Source organism: Pipistrellus kuhlii, unplaced genomic scaffold (genome assembly GCF_014108245.1).
Source record: "Pipistrellus kuhlii isolate mPipKuh1 unplaced genomic scaffold, mPipKuh1.p scaffold_m20_p_16, whole genome shotgun sequence".
NCBI classification, from domain to species: Eukaryota; Metazoa; Chordata; class Mammalia; order Chiroptera; family Vespertilionidae; genus Pipistrellus; species Pipistrellus kuhlii.
In genome coordinates, this window is record NW_023425471.1 from 14970017 (window position 1) to 14991092 (window position 21076).

The window sequence follows — 21076 nt, forward strand, 5'->3', positions numbered from 1 at the left end:
TCTCTGAAATCAATAAAGAAATATTTAAAAAAAGAATATGAGAAAAATAAGATTACTAACTTTGTATCACCAAGAAAATCATATATAGCAAAATCAAAATAGTTTAATATTCACTCTGTGATATTTTCCATTTAGGACATTTCATCTCCACTAGAAAACAGAATTAGGAGATTTGAGTGGCTCTTGTGTGGCTATATCTAAGTAACCATTCCATTTGATAATAAAAACACAATTGCAACTTGCTACTGTTTTCATGTTTATAGAGAACATAATTTTAAGTGATTTCCTGATACAGAATAGAAAAGAGAGAAAAACATATTTTGATACTGAACCTATCTCTCTACCCAAATATAGCAGCCTTCTTCAGTTTATTTCCCTCAAGAAAAAGCAACTTGAGGGACTTTATGAATAACAAACATTTTTAACTCTTTACCCTGAAATCTTTGACCTTTTACTTTTGCCATGATGTGTGTTCTTTTTGGTTTGTCTTCTTTTTCAATTTCTATACTCCTTGAAATGAATCTTACCTTTGCTTTTTTGATCATTTTTATTTTTTTGCTTTGTTGCTATACAACCCTGGCTTTGAAAGCACTCTTTATAGCTCCTTTTCCCACATTCCTTCATCATGTGTAATATTATGAGATTTCCTCTTAATTCACACCTGACCTCCAGCCAATGTTTACTTCTCTAGCTCTTGACTCCTTCACAACCCCCTCCTCCACATTCTCAGAATAAATGAATGAAGTGTTGTTTTAGCTGTGAGAGTTGATAAAGGGGAATGGAAACATCCTCCCCATTATGGATTCACATTGCTATACTGTGAAATATGGAGACTAGGAGTACTGATCTCAGTGGACACCAACTGCAATAGGCGGTTAATGACTATATCCCTGGCTTTTGAGGTCTCCAGATTCTTCTCTCTCGACACTTGGAGGCTAATTTGGTCCACACTTGTCATGATGAGTTCAGATGCCAGAATCTGGGTAGGGGAACTGTCATGAAACACGGTGTCCATAATGTACTGTTTATATAACTCCACCACCTTCTGTTCCAGATACTCGTTCAGCACAGCATTAGAAATAGGCTTCTGCATTTGCAGGCTGTTTTTCTCCTTGATGCTGGTTATTCTCCAGTAGGATGAATACCGCTGGATAGGTTTTTGGGGCAAGTCACTGGGCTGAGTAGAAATGGAATCCTCCATTGGCAAAGGAATCTCAGATGATTTCAACAAAGGGCCAGATTCAAAACTACTCTCACAGAGAAAATCTCTGGTCACCGAACTAATGGCCATCACTTGGCCCCCTGCAATATGTAAGTCATTGTAATTCTTGCAAATACTTTTGCAGGAAGGTGGAACCAAGTAGGTCTCTCTGCTGGGGTGTCTACAGATTTCAACTGCAGCCAAGTTGGGGCTTTCAAACAAGGGGTTGGGATTTGTCTGTAGCACTGCGATTCTCTGGTTTTTACTGTGTTGGCTCTCTCTTGAATGCACTGAAGAAATGAACTTGCCAGAGGATTTGCAGCTCAGGTAGAGACTTCCGACTTGGGATTCATCCACAGAGGAATAGCAAAGAGCAGCAGAGTTAGTCTCTTCTACCTCTTCCTCAGCCACGTTCTCATTATAAGATGCACAATTCCAGGGGGTGTCATTCCGGTAGGCAAGTCCACTGATGTACCCTTCCGACAGCATTCTGGAAAGAGAGTTCATAAGTAACAATGAGGAAAATGAAGACTGGATTTTTTTTTAGTTGACAGTTGATGTACCAAAAAAGTAAAGGAAATAGTCATTTCATTCATTCACCAAGCCATTACTAATTTTGTGCCTGCTTTGTACCAAGACTATGGCGTGTGCTGGAGATAGAAAGATAAATAGTACACAGTTCCATCCTTCAAGAAATTTCCACTATGGGTTTGCCCCGCTTGGCTCAGTGGTTGAGAGTCGACCTATGAATCAGGAGGTCATGGTTTGATCCCTGGTCAGGGCACATGCCCAGGTTGGGGGCTCCATCCCTAGTGTGGAGTGTGCATGAGGCAGCCAATCAATGATTCTCTTTCATCATTGATGTTTTATCTCTATCTCTCCTTCTCCCTTCCTCTTCAAAATTAATAAAACTATATATAAAATATGTATGGGAAAAGATAAACTAGATGCAAACAGTTCCAATATTATATCACAGATGGTTCAAATCATGACAGGCACAAAGAAAGCGAAGAAGAGGAGCTCCTAACACCACCTGTGGATAAGGGAAAGGAGTTACGAATATGTCACAGAGAAGATGACATTTCATCCAAATTGTGAAGACTAAGTAAGAGTTCCAGCCATAGGCACAGAGTTATAAGAGAATATGGTGTTGTGGCCTATTCATACACCAAGATGCTGAGCATAAGCGGAAGGGTCTGGGAAAATAGGCCGGAATTAGGTCGTGAAGGGCATTAGGAGTCAAGCAAAGGCATTTGCATCCTGCCTCAGAGGAAATGGAGAGTGATTGAGAAGCTGCAAATTGAGAAAACAACATACCCAGTGGGTTATGAGAAAAACAATGAGACTGATTTTACTGAAAATAGAGCAATATTTTACCCATCTTTGGATTTTATCCCTCAAAACTAGCACAGTTGTTTGCATTTAGGAGAGACTGAAAAGATATTTGTTCGTTTGAATTAAATACCTGACAACAATGCATGGTATGAAATTAATTCACTATCAACCCATCATGAGGGACCAAAAAGCCTCACCAACCTTTGCAGCCCAGCGTACTTCTCACAATAAGTCCTAGAGATGTCTCTGCACTCAACTGAGGTGTTTACCTCTACCCTAGTTACCAAAAAGATTTCCTGACCATGGGCTTTCGCTACAACTGCCTCCCCTCCCCACCCCCAGCAATTGTCAGCTGAGTCTGGAGTGGCTAGAATAGGCTAGAAAGCAGCAGCTGCATTTTCTAAAAAAAGGAACACACTGACATTCTTGGCACTGGGCGCTAGACAACAAGGAAAACTGATCCTCTTTGTCCTTGAAAGCTGGGCTTCCGAAACAGACCTGTCAACATGAACCTGCATTGAAAAGTCAAATTAGGAAAGGATTATTTTAACCATACATAAAGGTCCTTTTTTAGAATATTAGTGCCTCTTTTATATTCATGCAGTTATTTCCCAAGTAAATGTTTAATTGTATAAAAAAAATATTACAGATATCTATAATAATAAAAGTGTAATATGTTAATTAGAGCAGACATCCTTCTGAACGTCCTTCTGTCCTTCTGGACAAAGCTGGAGCTGCAAGGGAAGGCTGGGTCCTGGGTGCCAGAGGGAAGCCGGTGCCAGCAGCCAGGGGAAGGAAGGCCTACTCTTGCACAAATTTCATGCACCAGGCCTCTAGTAATGAACATAATTGTTTTAATTGTATAAGAGTAATATTTTCAATGTTTATTTTCTCTTTTTTGGAACTATTCCAAGACATATTCAACAAATGTATCAATTATTTAAATGTTTATATTCCAGGTATAGTCGTGTACCATAATGATACAAAATTAAAGGTCTACAACAAATCCATAAAGTAGTGCTGGTAGGCTGGACACAGTTATAAGGATAAAGAAAATGTTTTTCTTTCCTAAAAAAATTGTTCTAAGTGTGTTTCTACCCTTGACAAACTGAACATCCAGGTGAAAAGGCAAATCTTTATAAACTAGTACAGGAGAAGATAATTAACAGAGCAAAAAGGTTTACAAAAATGGCTTTATAGTGAGGCAGTTATTTCCCAACCCTCCCCCCAGTACCTCCCCCCCCCCGCCAAGGCTGCAGCTAAGGCCTTCCCCTTTCAAGGCCTCAGAACATCATTGTATATAGAAAACCAGAGCAGAAGTCCAACTTTCAGCTTCTGAGTTTCTAAACTGGCCTCAGAAACTCTCAGAAGAAACCATCGTTTTTGAAGAAATGGCTTTTGAGATACCACAACCTGAGCTTTGATATAACATATATATTTTTAATTTATTTCAGAGAGGAAGGAAGAGGGAGAGAGAGAGATAGAAACATCAATGATAAGAGAGAATCATTGATCAGCTGCCTCCTGCACAGGCGCCAAGTGGAGGTAGAGAAATTACCATGGATGTCAGTGTGACTACATGATGACAACCAGAGATACCCCCCACTCCCCTGTCCCCAACTGACCCTATGGCTCTATGTAAGCAAGCTGGAACTTAGAGGCAAACCCAAGGAGGACGAAGCCCTGAAGTGACTGAGGACATCCTGATTGACAGTCATTACTTGGGAGAATGTAAGCTGAGCTCAAAAACGAGATCAAATTGAGGTAGAAAAAAGCAATGATTTTCAGGAAAAATAGCTGGTTAGTCATATGCATGTATTTCCCACACCCTGAACATCATTAGAACACCAGTAAGTGATTTTTTTAAAGATACAATCCACAAAACGAGGGAGAATAGGAGAAGAGACTAAAGCAATTACATTTTAGAACTAGAAAGCAGGAGGCCGAAGGTTAATGAGTTAGGAGACCTAAAAAGGCTGAATCTTACAATACCCATGGGAAAACCTAAGTGCCAATCTGATTTAAATTTTCCTAAATATCTAAGGATTGGTAGCACCCTATACACTTTGGAAGTAAGGTAAAGCGAGTGTATCTAAAATAAGAAAGATTCACTTAAAGTCTATTGAAAAGGCAGTCAGAAACCCAGATCCTCTCTCTCATTCCAGGTAGCCAGGTGACTATCTCCCATCTCCATTCCCAAGGGAAAACTTGGAACTTATTCTTTGAAAACTTAAGGTTTCTGAGCTATGAGATGCCAGCTGAGGGTTGAACTACTGAACCAATAATAGATTAAACATACGCATTTAGATGCTGAAATCCATGATCTCTCTCTCCCTTTTGCTCTCAGAATACTTTCCAGGCAGGATATTGTGAAGACCGTTTTGGGGAATCAGACTCGCCTGAGACCAATTGACATCAGAGGTTCCCCCAACTAAATGGGGCACCCAGATCACCCTTCATTCAAGTTTATAATCAATAGACCCCATTTAGCTTTTTGGATCCGTAATCCTTAACATTCTCAAGGCAATAAGGATAATATTGCAATCTTGAATTGTGAATGGGATGCTAATGGAAAACATTCTGAAGTTCTTGAAAATTAAAAATGTTATACAATTTTAAAACTCAATAGAATGGCTAGAAGATAAAGTTGAGGCAAACTCTCATTTTGAAAGTAGAGCAAAACTATAAGATGGAAAATAGTAGAGAAAGGTTAAAATTAGAAAACCAATCCAGGAAATCTATTATCTGAAGAGTAGAAATTTCTAGTTCAGAAAGAGGACAGAGTAAACAGAAGAGAAATTCAAATAATTCAACAATATTTCCCAGAACTGCAGGACATGAGTTCTCAAAATACTAGATAAAAATAGACCACGCCGCTTATTATTATTGTGAAATGATATAGAATGCCTGAACCAAAGTGAAAATACTATACATTTCTAGAGATTTTAAAAAGTGAGGGGGAAAAAATTCAATAACCAGAATCTTCAGACTTCTCAACAACAACATGAGAAGCAGGATGATCATGCAACAATATCTAAAAATTATTGAACAGCCAAAACCGGTTTGGCTCATTGGTAGAGCATCAGTCTGTGGACTGAAAGGTCCCAGGTTCGATACCGGTCAAGGGCATGTACCTTGGTTGCGGGCACATCCCCGATAGGGGGTGTGCAGGAGGCAGCTGGTCGATGTTTCTCTCTCATCGACGTTTCTAGCTCTCTATCTCTCTCCCTTCCTCTCTGTAAAAAAATCAATAAAAAATATATTTTAAAAAAATAATAATAATAAATAAAAATTATTGAACAACCCTGACTGGTGTGGCTCAGTGGATAGAGTGTTGGCCTGCGGACTGAAGGGTCTGGGTTCGATTCCAGTCAAGGCCATATACCTTTGTTTTGGGCACATCCCCAGTAGGGGGTGTGCAGGAGGCAGCTGATTGATGTTTCTCTCTCATCAATGTTTCTAACTCTCTATTCCTCCTCTCCCTTCCTCTCTGTAAAAAAATCAATAAAACTTTTTTAATTCTTGAACAAAAGTTATTTCAAACTAGAACTGAATGACCAACTAATCAATTAAGTATGAATAGAATAAAGATATTTTAAAGTCAGCATCTCAAAAAAATAAATAGATAAAGCTGAAACCTGTTTGGCTCAGTGGATAGAGTGTCAGCCTGCGGACTGAAGGGTCCCAGGTTTGATTCTGGTCAAGGGCATGAACCTTGGTTTCGGGCGCATCCTCAGTGGGGGGTGTACAGGAGGCAGCTGATCGGTGATTCTGTCATCGATGTTTGATGTTTCTAACTCTCTATCCCTCTCTCTTCCCCTCTGTAAAAATTCAATAAAATATATTTTTAAAAATAAAAATAAAAAATAAATAGATAAAGTCAACGTCTCAAATAGTTTGTCTTCTGGCAACTTTCTCAGAAAGTGAATGGAAGGTGTGCTCCTCTGAAAGGAGTAAGTAAATGAATAAAATGGAGACAAGGGGTTACATGAAAACAGGAGAGAAACGAAGGGGCCCTCAGACTAGGAGAGCCTGGTCCCCTCTTCCAAACCCTGCACTGGAAAGGGCCCCACTCCAGCCCTCCCGTGGTTGTGCCCCTGCTCAAATCACCCAGACCCAATCTCAGAGTTTGCACTGGCTTCTCTCCAAACCCATCATGACCAGAGACAACTTAGGGTCTGGACATGTACCCATGCCAAGGCCCAGTAATAATGAAGGGGCTGCTTCTTGTTGGGGCTGTGGATTGAAATTGGATATGTGGGCTGAGTATGAGGTGTGGCTAGAACTAGGAAGAGAAGATGAAAAGGCTGCGGCTGAGATATGCAAATCAAAACGATAATGTGGTACCATCTCACACCGGCCAGGCCAGAATGGCTATCATCAACATATCAACAAACGACAGGTGTTGGCGAGGATGTGGAGAGAAAGGAACCCTCGTGCACTGCTGGTGGGAATGCAGACTGGTGTAGCTAGCCACTGTGGAGAACAGTATGGAGTTTCCTCAAAAAACTGAAAATGAAACTCCCATTTGACCCAGTAATCCCACTCCTAGGAATATATCCCAAGAAACTGGAAACACCAATCAGAAAGGATATGCACCCCTATGTTCACAGCAGCACAATCTACAATAGCTAAGATTTGGAAACAGTCTAAGTGCCCATCAGCAGATGACTGGATGAGAAAACTATGGTATATCTACACAATGGAATACTATGCTGCCATAAAAATGAAGGAATTCTTACCATTTGCAGGAACCTGGATGGAATTAGAGAACATCATGCTGAGTGAAATAAGCCAGTCAATGAAAGAAAAATACCACATGATCTCACTCATTTATGGATAATAAAGAAAATTATAAACTGTTGAACAAAAAGATACAGAGACAGTAAAGCATCAAACAGAATGTCAAATTACAGCGGGAAGGTTAGGGAGAGGTAGGGGAGATAAGAGATCAACCGAAGGACTTGTATGCATGCATATAAGCATAACCAATGGAAACAAAACTCTGGGGGTTGAGGGCATGTATGGGAGTGGGGTGCGGGGGGTAATGGTAAGATATGTACACATATAATATCTTAATAAAAAATAAATAAATAAAAGGTTTTTGGGTTTTTTTTTAAAGGCTGGGACTGAGGCACCCCATTTTTTGTCCTAGGCCCAGGAAATGTCAGAGAAAGCCCTACCTTTACTGAAAGTAAAGGACATTCCAGGATGAAAGCTGTATAATAGGTTCAAAAGGCAACCTGACTGCCCAGCCGGAGTGGCTCAGTGGTTGAGCAACAACCTATGAACCAGGTGGACATAGTTTGATTCCCGGTCAGGGCACATGCCAGAGTTTTGGGCTCGATCCCCAGTAAAGGGCGTGCAGGAAGCAGCTGATTGATGCTGTTTCACTACATGGTTGAGTTGTAAATAGCTTTTTTATAGTCATAACAATATATTAATATAAGTTACTGAAAATTGATCCAATCAAATTTAAAGCGTAACCACAGGATTCTAATAAAATTGGGGAATGAAGATAGTTTTAGCACTGATAGTAATGTAATATCAATAAAAATTGTCTTGGGCATTTTCCTATATGTCCAGACTGAGTAGCCAGTGAAAAGAACAGGACAAGGAGGTATATATTTGGTGAAAGTCCAGGCAAGAAAAATAACTAAATCCTTACTTTCATGGTGGCAAGTCAATAAATAATGCCCCATACTGAAAAATCCAAAAGTTGCAACACATACATGCTATTTAAAGAAATGGCAGTAAGCCCTAACCAGTTTGGCTCAGTGGATTGAGTGTCAGCCCGTGGACTAAAGGGTCCCAGGTTCAATTCTGGTCAAGGGCATGTACTTTGGTTGCAGGCATATCCCCAGTGTGTGTGTGTGTGTGTGTGTGTGTGTGTGTGTGTGTGTGTGTGCAGAAGATAGCTGATTGATGTTTCTAACTCTCTATCCCTCTTCCTTCCTCTTTGTAAAAAAATCAATAAAAATTTAAAAAAAGAATAGCAATAAAATCAAGTAATTATTCAAAGGAGATTAAAATAGTTGCTTCTTCTGCCGAAACCGGTTTGGCTCAGTGGGTAGAGCGTTGGCCTGTGGACTGAAAGGTCTCAGGTTCAATTCTGGTCAAGGGCATGTACATTGGTTGCGGGCACATGCCCGGTATGGGGTGTGCAGGAGGCAGCTGGTCGATGTTTCTCTCTCATCGATGTTTCTAACTCTCTATCCCTCTCCCTTCCTCTCTGTAAAAAAAAATCAATAAAGTACATTTAAAAAAAAAGAAATTATAAAAAATATAATAAATAAATAAAATAAAATAGTTGCTTCTGGAAAGCGGGTGTCGGGGTTTTTTTTTTGTTTTTTTTTTTTTCTTCTTCATTGAAAACATCTTAAAATTATTTGACCCAAATTGTGTATGTGTATAACTTTAATTAATGTTTTAATTAAAATAAGAATTAAAGAAAATATTTTTCAAGTCACTAAGAGGGGGAAAGAAAGGAGCATTTCCTGCATAGCTGAGTTTGTGGTTGAAGATAGAGCATATTCTAAAGGCAACGAAGAGAAAGAGAGATCACTGTGTAAACAATAAACTTTTATTTGGCCCTAAAGTAAAAGAGGAATTTGAACAGGCAGTGAGAAAGGGGAAAAAAGCCTTGGAGAGAGAGAAGGTCAAAAAAAGTAGAGGCCTGTGTTGTCATTCTCATGTGGTCAGTAACAGACACCAGTCTGGGTAGGATGCAACTGTTATTTCACCGTTATGGTTACCTAAGAGCCTTTACTGAAATGTTACAACTTCCATAATCACTTTTTTTTTTTTAATTTTTGTTGTTGCTGTTAATCTTTACCTAAGGATAGTTTCCCATTTATTCTTAGGGAGAGTGGAAGAGAAAGGGAGAGACAGAGAGAAACATCGATGTGAGAGAAACACATTGGTTGGTTGCCTCCTGCACATGCCCTGACCAGGGCCCAGGCCAGGGAGGAGTCTCCAACCACAGTACATGCCCTTGACCAGCATTGAATCCAGGACCCTTTGGTCCACAGGCTGATGCTCTCTAGCCACTAAACCAAACTGGCTAGGGCTGCAGAATCACTATTTATCATCCCTGTTCCCCTTCAGACACACCCCAAATCTCCCACTATTTATCCTATGTCTTTTCATAATAAATAATCAACCCAAATTCTTACATTTTATGTGGATACTGTTTATGAGTACTCCAGTAACCTCTACTCTTTCACAACAATGAAGAAAGAGGATCTAGGATATTGTTTTGAGTAATGGGCCCTTTGCCCTATTTGCCATTTATTGATAACTTGGTTGGTAGTACTTTTATTCTAATGGAATAAAAACCAAGTATGGTGCTCAAGGCAGGTCCAATAAATGGAAAGGCAGGCAGTGTGCCCTAATGTCTAGGGATTGATAACCTGAAGGCTAAAGGACAAGATTCCTATGAGGGTGGAGGAGGAGATAAGGTCAGAGAGGTAAACTGGGTCGTGCAAGGCTGAGGCCACTCCATTTACCCTGCAGACAATACAAAGCTTTGGCAGTTTGCTGAGCTGATTCACGGCATGATGAAATTGATCAGTAAAGTACAAGATGAATTTCAGCAAAGTAAGATTGGCGCTAAGGACCCAAGTTAGGCAGGGATGAATTCTGCAGCCTCCAGCGTGATTGAAACAGGATCTAGGAGGGGAGGTAGCAAAACAGGAAGAGAAGGAATGAACTTGAGAGACTAAGAATATTGGACATCAAACTGAATGAGAGAACCCAGGCCAGTTTGGCTCAGCGGATAGAGCGTTTACCTGCAGGCCACACGATCCCAGGTTCAATTCCAGTCATTGGCACGTACCCCAGTGGCAGGCTCCTCCCCAGCCTGGGCTCTGGTAGGGGCTTGTGCAAGAGGCAACCAATTGATGTGTTCCTCTCACATTGATGTTTCTGTCTTTCCCTCTCTCTTCCATTCTCCCTAATGGAGTGAGGATTAACAAAACAAAACAAAAAAAGTGAATGAGAGAATGGAGTGAGCCAAAATTAATTTTGAGTCTGGGCATGATGGCAAATGGCACCAGCATTAGCCAAAATGGGGAGATCTAGAAAGTGAGCTGTAGGGTTTAGTTTAGTTTCTTTTGAGTCTGACAATGAGGTACACACTCTGAGTGCAAGGGTCTTACGCGTTGGACATTTAGGCAGGGTGCTCCTTAGAGAGGTTAGTTAAAGTCAACAGTAAAATCAGCTCAAATGTGGGCAGTAGGACTTCATCTTGGGGGCTTGTGGAGCCTGTGAGTGTTTGGAATAATTGTTGTGAGGAGCCTGCCTTGAACAGTTCAAGGAGGAAATGAGTAACAGCAAGAGCTGCAGTATCACGTAGCTTTGTAAAAACTACAAGAGCTTCAAATGTATTAAACAAGTAACATTTTAAAAATTCACATTCACAGGTAAAATTTAGTTATGTAGGGAGACTCACAAAGGCAAAAGAAAATTATTGAACTAGTAGTCAAGGGACCAGAATTCTAGTTCTAACCTTGTCACTAGCTGTGGTTTTAGTCTAGTTAGGGACAAGTTTATAAAACACTGTAGCTAACATTAGTACTAGCTACAATCCTGATATTATCACAAGTGGTGTGATTTTTGTGTGTGTGTGTTTTTTTGTTTTGTTTTGTGTGTGTGTGTGTGTGTGTTTATTTCAGAGAGAGGAAAGGAAGAGGAGAGAGGAATAGAAATAACCAATGATGAGAAAGAAACATAGATTGGCTGCCTCCTGTCCACCCCCTACTGGGGATCAAGCCTGAAAGCCAGGCATGTGCCCTAACCAGGAGTCAAACTGTGACCTTCTGGTTCATGGGTCGATGCTCAACCACTGAGCCATACCAGCTGTGCCTAACTGATTTTAATGTAATAAATCAATGGATCCCCATGAAGATTGTAAGATGTAGGTACTATTATTATATCCATTTTATAGATGTCAAAATTAAGTAATGTATCCACAGTCACCAGGCATTCAAACACTGGTAGTCAGAAAATAGAGCCCACACTCACTTGTTGCTTAACTGCTCAGAGACTCAAGTTCTCATCTATAAATTAAATGCTTACCTGTGGTATTAAAATATATAGATTCCCCTCAAACTTTAATATTGCAGGGGTTTATGGCTGTATCAGGAGAATAGAAAGAGGGTTAGGTGAGCATTACTCAGAATCGAAATTCATTTCTGAAAAGTTAGCAGCAGAGGGCAGCAGATACTAGTATGCTAAAGCAGTTTTTCCCAAAGATTGTTCTAAAGCTGTGCGAAGAATATTGAATGAAACTCATAAACAAAAATTATACAGATGTTAACTAATTTGATCTTCATTAAAACTCTTTCATGTACCTTTAGAATGAAAAGTGTTGTACATTATGACATTCTAAAATCTAAAGATAAAAAAATAAAGTTATTTGGTTTTATTTTTTATTAATTGTTGGCATTTTTCTTAGTACATTTCAGTGATTATCTGTGAAATTCTTGTAATATCAATCAGTCTCTTCAAAGGTATTACAAAATTTATATTTCAAGCAAATGTTAACATTATTAGACTTCATTTCATCTGAGACACTAAAACTTGACTCAATGGATTACTTCAATTGTTCAAAGATATTTTATCACTTGACTTTTTGTTTCTCATCATAGAGAAGCTATATATGTATATTTTGAATATATATAAAATGTCTAAATATATTTAGAATTCTCCATGACTGGTTAAATGTAAAGGAAAAGAAACCCAAGGACATTTGCAGATGAAATGTTCTAGGCAAATTTAGCCTACATTAATCATTACCAGACAGGGGAATACCAAAATTAACCTGATGTGCAAATTCAAAACTTAGACATATGTGCTAAAGTACAGTACTTTGTTAAACCATTTACTTGGTTTCAGAAGAAACTGCAATATAAATTCTTCCTTCTACACTAGCATTTACATAGTTTCTCAGAAAACTGTTGTTATAACTTCTGCACATAAACACACTTTTAATTTACACCCAAACAATGCAAGCATGGGTTTCAAGAGAAAATATAAAGAGGAAAGACCTTTACAAGAGAGAACCTTTGGAAAAACCTAAGTTAGGGATCAGCAACCTTTTTAAGTAAAGGGCCAAGTATTTAATATTTTAGGTCTCTGTTATAACTATTCTGCTATCATAGCAGGAAAGCCACCATAGGTGATACAAATGGGTATGGCTGTGTTCCAATAAAGCCTTATTTACAAAAAAGCAGAGGGCCAATTTGGCCCATAGGCTATGACTTCCCTATGCTAAACCTAAGTCAAAAAGGAGATGCAGCCTGGCCAGTGTGGCTCAGTGGTTGAGTGTCGACCTAGGAACCAAGATATCCCAGTTTGGTTCCTGGTCAGGGGACATACCCGGGTTGTGAGCTCGATAGCCAGTAGAGGGCATGCAGGAGGCAGCTGATTGATGATTCTCTCTGACTATTGATGTTTTGATCTCTCTCTTCTTCTCCTTTCCTCTCTGAAATTATATATATATATATATATATATATATATATATATATATATATATATATATATATATTTTTTTTTTTTTTTTTTTTTTTTTTTAAACAGATGCAATAAGTTGGATAGGGCATAATAACAAAAGCAATTGCGTCAGGTGCTTTCCACACATTATCCCTAATATTTCAACAATTCTTCATGTTAGATATACAGGGTTGGGCAAAAGTAGGGTTATAGTTCTTCAACTAGAAAGTAATACAATAATTAATAAATGATAATCCTATGTAATAAAAGAATAATATGCAAATTGAGCATACCTCTGCTACACCCACCAGCCATGCCCATCAGCCAATCAGGAGTGAATATGCAAATGAACCCAACCAAGATGGCTGTGGCCACAGAGAGCAGGAGGGAGGCTTGGGTTTCCCCAGCAATGGAGGAAGCCAAGCTTTCTGCCTGTCTTTGCCGGCCTAAGCTTCCACTCAATGCTACAAAGTTTTAATAATAGAAGATAAATAAATCTCAACAAAAATAGTGGCAACCACAAAGCTGAAGATGGCAGGAGGCTAAGGTTTCACCTGGCAATAGAGGAAGCCAAGCTTTTGCAGCCTTGGCCAGTCTAGGCCTCCACTCAAGGCTACAAAGTTTCAATTATAGAAGATAAATAAATCCCAACAGAAATGGATGCTGCCACTGAGCAAACAGAAGGCTTGACTCTGCTCCAGGCTGAAAAGTTTCAATTGTAGAACATAAATAAATCCCAGATACCAGGGCCTCCACTTGGGTCACCAGGGGGTGTGGCCGGCCTGCAAACCATCACAGGCCCCTCGCCCAGGCCACCCCATGCCCTAAAGCACATGTGTCAAACACAAGGCCCGCGGGCCAAATCCGTCCCGCCAGGCCTTGCAATGTGGCCCGCACCGCACTGTCATCAATGCACTCTGCTGCGTTTCCATCTCAATGACAGTTTATGACTGTTCAGTAAACCATTCGGCCCGCGATTTAGGCTGGATTTTAGATTTTGGCCCCTTCTCTGATTGAGTTCAACACCCCTACCCTAAAGGAACCCCCACACTGATCCAAGGCACCCTTCAAGGCAAACTAGCTGGTCCCCACCCATGCACCAGGCCTCTATCCTATCTAATAAAAGAGTAATATGCAGATTGATCATCACTTCAAGACACAAGATGGCTGGCCCCATGTGGTCAAAGATCTTGCCCTAATGTGAACACAAGATGGCCACCACAAGATGACCAACAGGGGAGGGCTGTTGGGAGGGACCAGGCCTGCAGGAGAGGGCAGTTAGGGTTGACCAGGCTGGCAGAGGAGGGAAGTTGGAGGTGACCAGGCCTGTAGGGAAGGGAATTTGGGAGCAAACAGGCTGGCAGGGGAGCAGTTAGGCATCAATCAGTCTGGCAGAGGAGTGGTTAGGGAGTGATCAGGCTGGCAGGCAGAAGCAGTTAGGGGCAATCACAAAGGCAGGCAGGCGAAAAGTTGGGAGCCATCAGTCCTGGATTGTGAGAGGGATTCCAGATTGAAGAGGGTGCAGGCTGGGCTGAGAGAATCCCCTTCCTGTGCACAAATTTCATGCACTGAGCCTCTAGTACAAGAATAAATTTTGTGTTTTGCATACTCACAACTGTAAACCTACTTTTACCGCACCCTGTATATCATAATCTGGGTTTTCCAAATGAGAAAATTGATATTTGGATATGACAAAGGACCTTCCCAAGGTCACAAAGCAACTAAGTACTAGAGGCAAAGGTCAAGTCCAAGTTTACAAACTCCAAAGCATGTGGTATGATCTTTAAGCATATCAGAATACTGCACAGTTGAGAGCAGTAAATATCACAATCATGACAAGCAATTCGTCCTTCCAGGAAAATGGTAGCAACCCTGACTCTATTTAATAACAATAGCACTACTGAATAAAGGAAGGAAGATGCAATGAAATTCAGAAAGAAAAGCTCCAGGAAGACAGCCAATGCCCACTCCACAGGACTACAGATAGGATCCAATCGTGTAATAATGCTTATGTCTTTGACAGACACAAATGATTTAACCTCTGATGTGTGTTTTTAATTTTTATTGATTCCAGAGAGGAAGAGAGAGAGAGAAAGATAAAAACACCAATAATGAGAGAGAATCATTGATCAGCTGCCTTCTGCACACCGCCTACTGAGGATTGAGCCCACAACCCAGGCATGTGCCCAGACTGGGCATCAAACTGAGATATCTGGGTTCCTAGGTCAATACTTAACCACTGAGCCACATCGGCCAAGCTAACCTCTGTTATTTTAATATAACCATATGAATATTTTCCTTAATCATTTCCACTGCTATAACCTGGCATCATCTCACCCCTAATATTACAAGCAGAGTAATTTAATATAACAGGTGCCCTGTGTAACAGCTTCCAATCACTTCCAGAATAGAGTCCATACAGGTTAGGTCCTCATTATGTATGATCCTTATCTGCCTTCTCAATCTCATTTCTGCCTTTGCCTCACAAGACCCAGAAACTTCTCCCAGTTTCTCCCACACTCCATGCCCATCCCAGGTATTTGTGCATTTTTTCCTTCTGTCCTGAGACCCCTAGTTCCTATCTATCCCCTCTCCCACTACCCATATCTTTCAAGTCTCATCTCCTATATCAGCATTTTAGAGCTCCTCACTATTCATGCAGAATCCATGTCCTCCAATTAGAAAGAAATTCTTGATTCTTTTTTCCCTTACCCCAATATACAGGGGTGAGCAAAAGTAGGTCTACAGTTGTGAATACTCAAAACAGTTTATTCTTATATTATCTATGTATTAATTATCATACTATCAACTTTTAGGTCTTATTATTCTGTATTTTTACTTATGATTTACCTTTTATTTTATTTTTTTAATATATTTTACTGATTTTTTTACAGAGAGGAAGGGAGAGGGATAGAGAGCTAGAAACATCGATGAGAGAGAAACATCGACCAGCTGCCTCTTGCACACCCCCTACTGGAGATGTGCCCGCAATCAAGGTACATGTTTCCAATTGGAATCAAACCTGGGACCTTTCAGTCCGCAGACCAACCCTCTATCCACTGAGCCAAACCAGTTACGACTAGTTTATCTTTTAGATAATGATGGCTGACAACTTAACCAATGAAAGTGGATACTCAATAGTAAACAATACTGGAAGACAGAGAATGCAGAAAAGGTTCGACAAAAATGTGCTCAACGATTTGATACACCTTCATTAAGAAGACAGTTTACAAAATATGCTATAAATTTGATGAAACTGGCTCCAAAAAGTGGTAAGCCAGACAGTATTACAACCAGGAAAATGAAATGTTAGTGAGTCAGGCATCCCCCACAAAAGCAAAACAAAACACAAAAAAACAAAGAGTTTCTATTGAGTTAGGCATTTCCCATAGATCTTTGAGTCATCTAATGCAATGGTTAGGTTTGGAAATGTGTCAGGCAAGATTGCCTCATGGGTATTAAAACATGATCTGGATTACAGTTTACAATTCTGCGAAGTGGTTGTGAATTAAGAGAAGGCCGTGTCATCACTGATAAAATTGCGTGGTCCGACGAAGCACCTTTTAAAACTTTCAGGTGCTGGAAATTGACCCAACTGTGTCTGCTATTCAGGAGAAAATCCCCATGTAATGATAGAACCATTGAGTCAGCCAGGGATTACAGTTTGGGTGGGTTTTTGTATAAATGGATACTTGGACCTATTTTCTCCATACAACTATCACATACAACCTGTATCTCAGCATGCTGAGGGCCAGTGTTTTACCACAATCACAGAGACAGCCTGATATTGATGGCTTCTTCTTTCAACAATACGGAGTTTGTAGAAACAGTGTGTGTTTCCTAGTGAACAATTACCCAACAGTGAGGGCCAGTGGCATGCCACCGCGATCACCAGACCTCACCCCAGTGGACTTCTTTGGAAAGTTGTTCAAAAATAAAAGTTTTGCCGAAACCAGTTTGGCTCAGTGGATAGAGCGTCGCCTGTGGACTGAGAGATCCCAGGTTCGATTCCGGTCAAGGGCACTTACCTTCATTGCAGGCACATCCCCAGTGGGGGGTGTGCAAGAGGCAGCTGATCGATGTTTCTCTCTCATCAATATTTCTAACTCTCTCTCCCTCTCCCTTCCTCTATGTAAAAAATCAATACAAAAATATATTTAAAAAAATAAAAAATAGTCTTTTCGCAAAAGCCACATAAGGTGGATGATATGATTCACTGCATAAGTGAAGCATGTCAAAAAATTGATGATAATAAATGTGCCAAAGTGTGCTTGAGTATAGCAATTTGACTACAACAGTGTGTATATAATGAAGGCCAGCAACTTGAGCCCTTACAAGATTGTACCTAAGTGCACTGTGCCACTGTGATATTCTTTTGGGTTAACAAAGCTATCATAATCAGCATAACCTGCATGTCTTTTTTCATAGGAACAACTGTAAACATACTTTTGCCAACCCTTGTATTTATCAGGATTGCGTGAAACTTTAGCAAAATCATCTGCTCTTTTAAACAGCAAAATCAGCCGAAACCGGTTTGACTCAATGGATAGAGTGTCAGCCTGCGGACTGAAGGGTCCCAGGTTCAATTCCAGTCAAGGGCATGTACCTTGGTTGTGGGCACATCCCCAGTGGTGGGTGTGTAGGAGGCAGCTGATGGATGTTTCTCTCTCATCGATGTTTCTAACTCTCTATCTCTCTCCCTTCCTCTCTGTAAAAAATCAATAAAATATTTTAAAAATAAACAGTGAAATCCATCATCAATCATTGGGACAGTCCTCTGAATGAAGGAGTAACTGGCAAGAGCAAAAGGAAAGCAGGCAGATTGGGGATCGGTAGCAAGTGGGGGAGTCAGAGGCGATACGCAGCAGAACATCCTATCCCTGGAAGAACAATTTACGTGCATGCAAACTAGGTCATCTGATAGGCTGGGTTGAGAAACAGTGCACAAAAGACCACAACCGCACAATAATGGAGGCTGAGGGATGGGGCTTCCTCCCACATGACAGGATATAGTTTTATGGAACTGAAGACAGGAAGACAGCATCTGCTGTTCCATAGAAGGTCTTGGGCCTAACTAGTTGGGGTGCGATTTGGGTCCCACCTGTCAGCAGGTCTGCTTATATAGATCTATCTTTTAACAGTTACATAAATCATACATATACAGACACAGCTTATGTTAGCAAATCATTTCTCATAGTGGACATTGGGATTTTTCTTGTGTTTTCATTATGTGTAACCACTGTGCATGCTTCCATGAATGCTTTCTTAGGCTCGCCCACTTTGGAAAAGCTGAATTATTATATCCTAGCTATTGCAAATTGCCTTTCAAGTGGCTTGGGAAAATTTATTCTCTCACCAGCAATGTTTGAGATTAACTGTTTCCACTGACATTCCTCAACACATTATTATTATTTTTAAATTTCCAATCAGGTAAGCATATTTATTTTTTTTGTCTCAAATTTGAGGGTGAAGCAAACGTTCTTGAAAGGCAATTTGCAATATATATACTGAGTGATCAGATTATTATGCGTTTAGAGATCATAATAATCTGCACTCAGTGTGTGTGTATAAACTTTACACACCAAAATTTTGGTAAGGATTAACAACTACTGAAGGCAAATTTACATTCTATCATGTTTGAGAAGTGCATAGAGGGGAAATATCATATATCTAAGATAATCATTAGGCATGTGATTAAAAATGGTTCAGTAACTTGAAATAACTACTGAAAACATCCCATCAAAATGTTATCAGAATTAGTTCACTATCTTTGTATAATATGAATATTTTACACCAATTTTAAATATAATTTACTCCTTCAAGAAACTTCTCAAGTTCAGAAATGCAAGGTTCTTACACTGACCTTTACAAGCAATGTTCTGAAAATATCCATATGAATATACTGGCCAACCCAGGTCTATATTCAAGACAGATACATGTGCACAAGAAAAAGAATGTTTGACTAGATCTAAAGATAATTCAAACAATTTCTTTTCTGTTTTTTGCTAAGATCAAGTGTAAAGATAATCCAAACAAAAGCCCACCTGTACAAGCACTGTCTTTAATAGCAACAAATCACCCAGATGGCAATTCTAAAAGCATCATCACTCAACCTGAGAAGGACAAACATCACATGATCTCACTTATTTGTGGAATCTAATGAACAAAATAAATTGACCAACAAAATAAGACCCGAAGCAGGGAGGCATGGAACAGACTAACATACCTTGTACCTGGATGTGGGGTTGGTGGGACGAGAAGAGATAAACCAAAGAACTTATATACTTACATGCATAGCCCATGGACACGGACAATAGGGTAGTGAAGACTTGGTGAGAAGGGGCTGGGAGGAGGGGGTAGAGGGAGAATGAGAGATATCTGTAATACTAACAGTAAAAAATATATTTAAAAAACATAAAATAAAGCCATCATCACTATAGATCACATTCACTTTGAATGTCCTGCCACACAGAAAAACACTTATAAGCTCACAATGAATAACTAAGAGTCGAATCCAATTGGAATGTATATGATTGTATTCCTCTCTAAAATTACATCACTGTAACAATTCAAGAGTTGTGCTCTCTCTGCAAAATTCTGTTATTCTATTTAAGTTTTTTTAGCCTGTGAAATTATATATATATTTTTACTTTTATGAAAGTACAGTTGGCCTTCTTTTAAAAACACATAAGTTAAACCTGTGAAGGAATTAGTGAATGAGGACTGAATAAATTACCCAACAAATATTTGATCAGATCAATCAGTTGTGTTTTTTTGTTTTTGTTTTTGTTTTTTTGTTTTTTTTGGCTGGGGGATATTTTACCAATGCCTCAAATGTGAACATGAGGAGGTAAGAGAAGAAAGTGTTTGACTTAATTTCTCGTTATTGGATGTTTACTTAAACTCCCACTCACCTCTGATTTGGTAAACTAGAAAAGCATTTTACATGTCCTAAGATTGGATCTGAGTTCTGATATTAAAGAAACTAAGTATGAGAAGAGAAATGAAAGAAAAGGTTAGTAGGTACAGAGCCTGTTGCCTCATTTTCTTACCTTCACTAACCAATCTGCTCCTTTGGTGCTGCAGAAACACGATTGACCATACGAAGATGAATAAGCCAGCCAGTGCTTTATCCAGAAATGTTCGCAAGCCTTTGGTGAGTATTCCTTTCGCTGATGAAAACCAAGAAACTAAGCCGCTCATTGCATTTCCACTTTTTTTTATGACTGATCCAATGGAAAAAGAGTCGGTTTTGCTCATCTGATTTGTTCTAAAGAACAGTGGGAAGTCCCAGAAAGGAGGGGGAGGTGACAACTGACAAACCCAAACCCAGCCACAGAAGGGTGTCTCTTCCTCTTTTTCAAAAAATGAAACCTATCTATGAAACTGTCTCTGGTTAAAATAGTTGATCACTACACATTATATGAGCCCTATCCATGTACATTTACTCTTATAACTAAATTCCCTGGGGCCTCTCTCCCAAAAGAGACCCAAAGTCAGATACAACTTAGAAAGTTCTCAGTTTTATCACTAATTATCATTTTTAAGAAGTATTATTTCTTAACTGTACTCATAGTCTTTAAAAATGCAAGTTAAAACCATTTTCTCTCTCCAATTAACAAAAGTTTTAAAAAAAATCAATAAAATACTTAGTGGCAAGGTTTTGTACAAACAGGCACTATCATACACTATTGATCAGACTGTAAACATGTTTAGGGCAACTTCCCAGTCTCCATCAAAGTGTTTGTTTTAATATTCATATCCTTTCACCCAACAATTTCATTTCTATAAATTTATCCATGTGATATATTTGCACCTGTGCACAGACATGTAAAAATATATTTGTAGCAACATAGGTTAAGAATGTAAACAAGTCCAAGCCAGTTTGGCTCAATGGATAGAGAATTGCCTTATGAACTGAAGGGTCCCAGGTTCAATTCTGGTCAAGGGCACATGCCCAGGTTGTGGGCTCAATCCCCAACAGGGGGTGTGCAGGAAGCATCTGCTCAATTATTCTCTCTCATCATTGATGTTTCGCTCTCTCT

At 39.6% G+C, this 21076-nt stretch overlaps 1 protein-coding gene across 1 annotated transcript; it reads right to left on the bottom strand.

Annotated features, from left to right (window-relative positions):
• Positions 1-755: 755 nt before the first annotated feature.
• Positions 756-20312, bottom strand: TASL (TLR adaptor interacting with endolysosomal SLC15A4). The gene is made up of 2 exons (XM_036440040.2): positions 20084-20312; positions 756-1691 (listed from the first exon to the last, which is right to left on the bottom strand). Exon 2 carries the CDS (start codon positions 1688-1690, stop codon positions 797-799), a length of 894 nt encoding a protein of 297 aa, XP_036295933.1. The 5' UTR covers position 1691; positions 20084-20312; the 3' UTR covers positions 756-796.
• Positions 20313-21076: the final 764 nt, after the last annotated feature.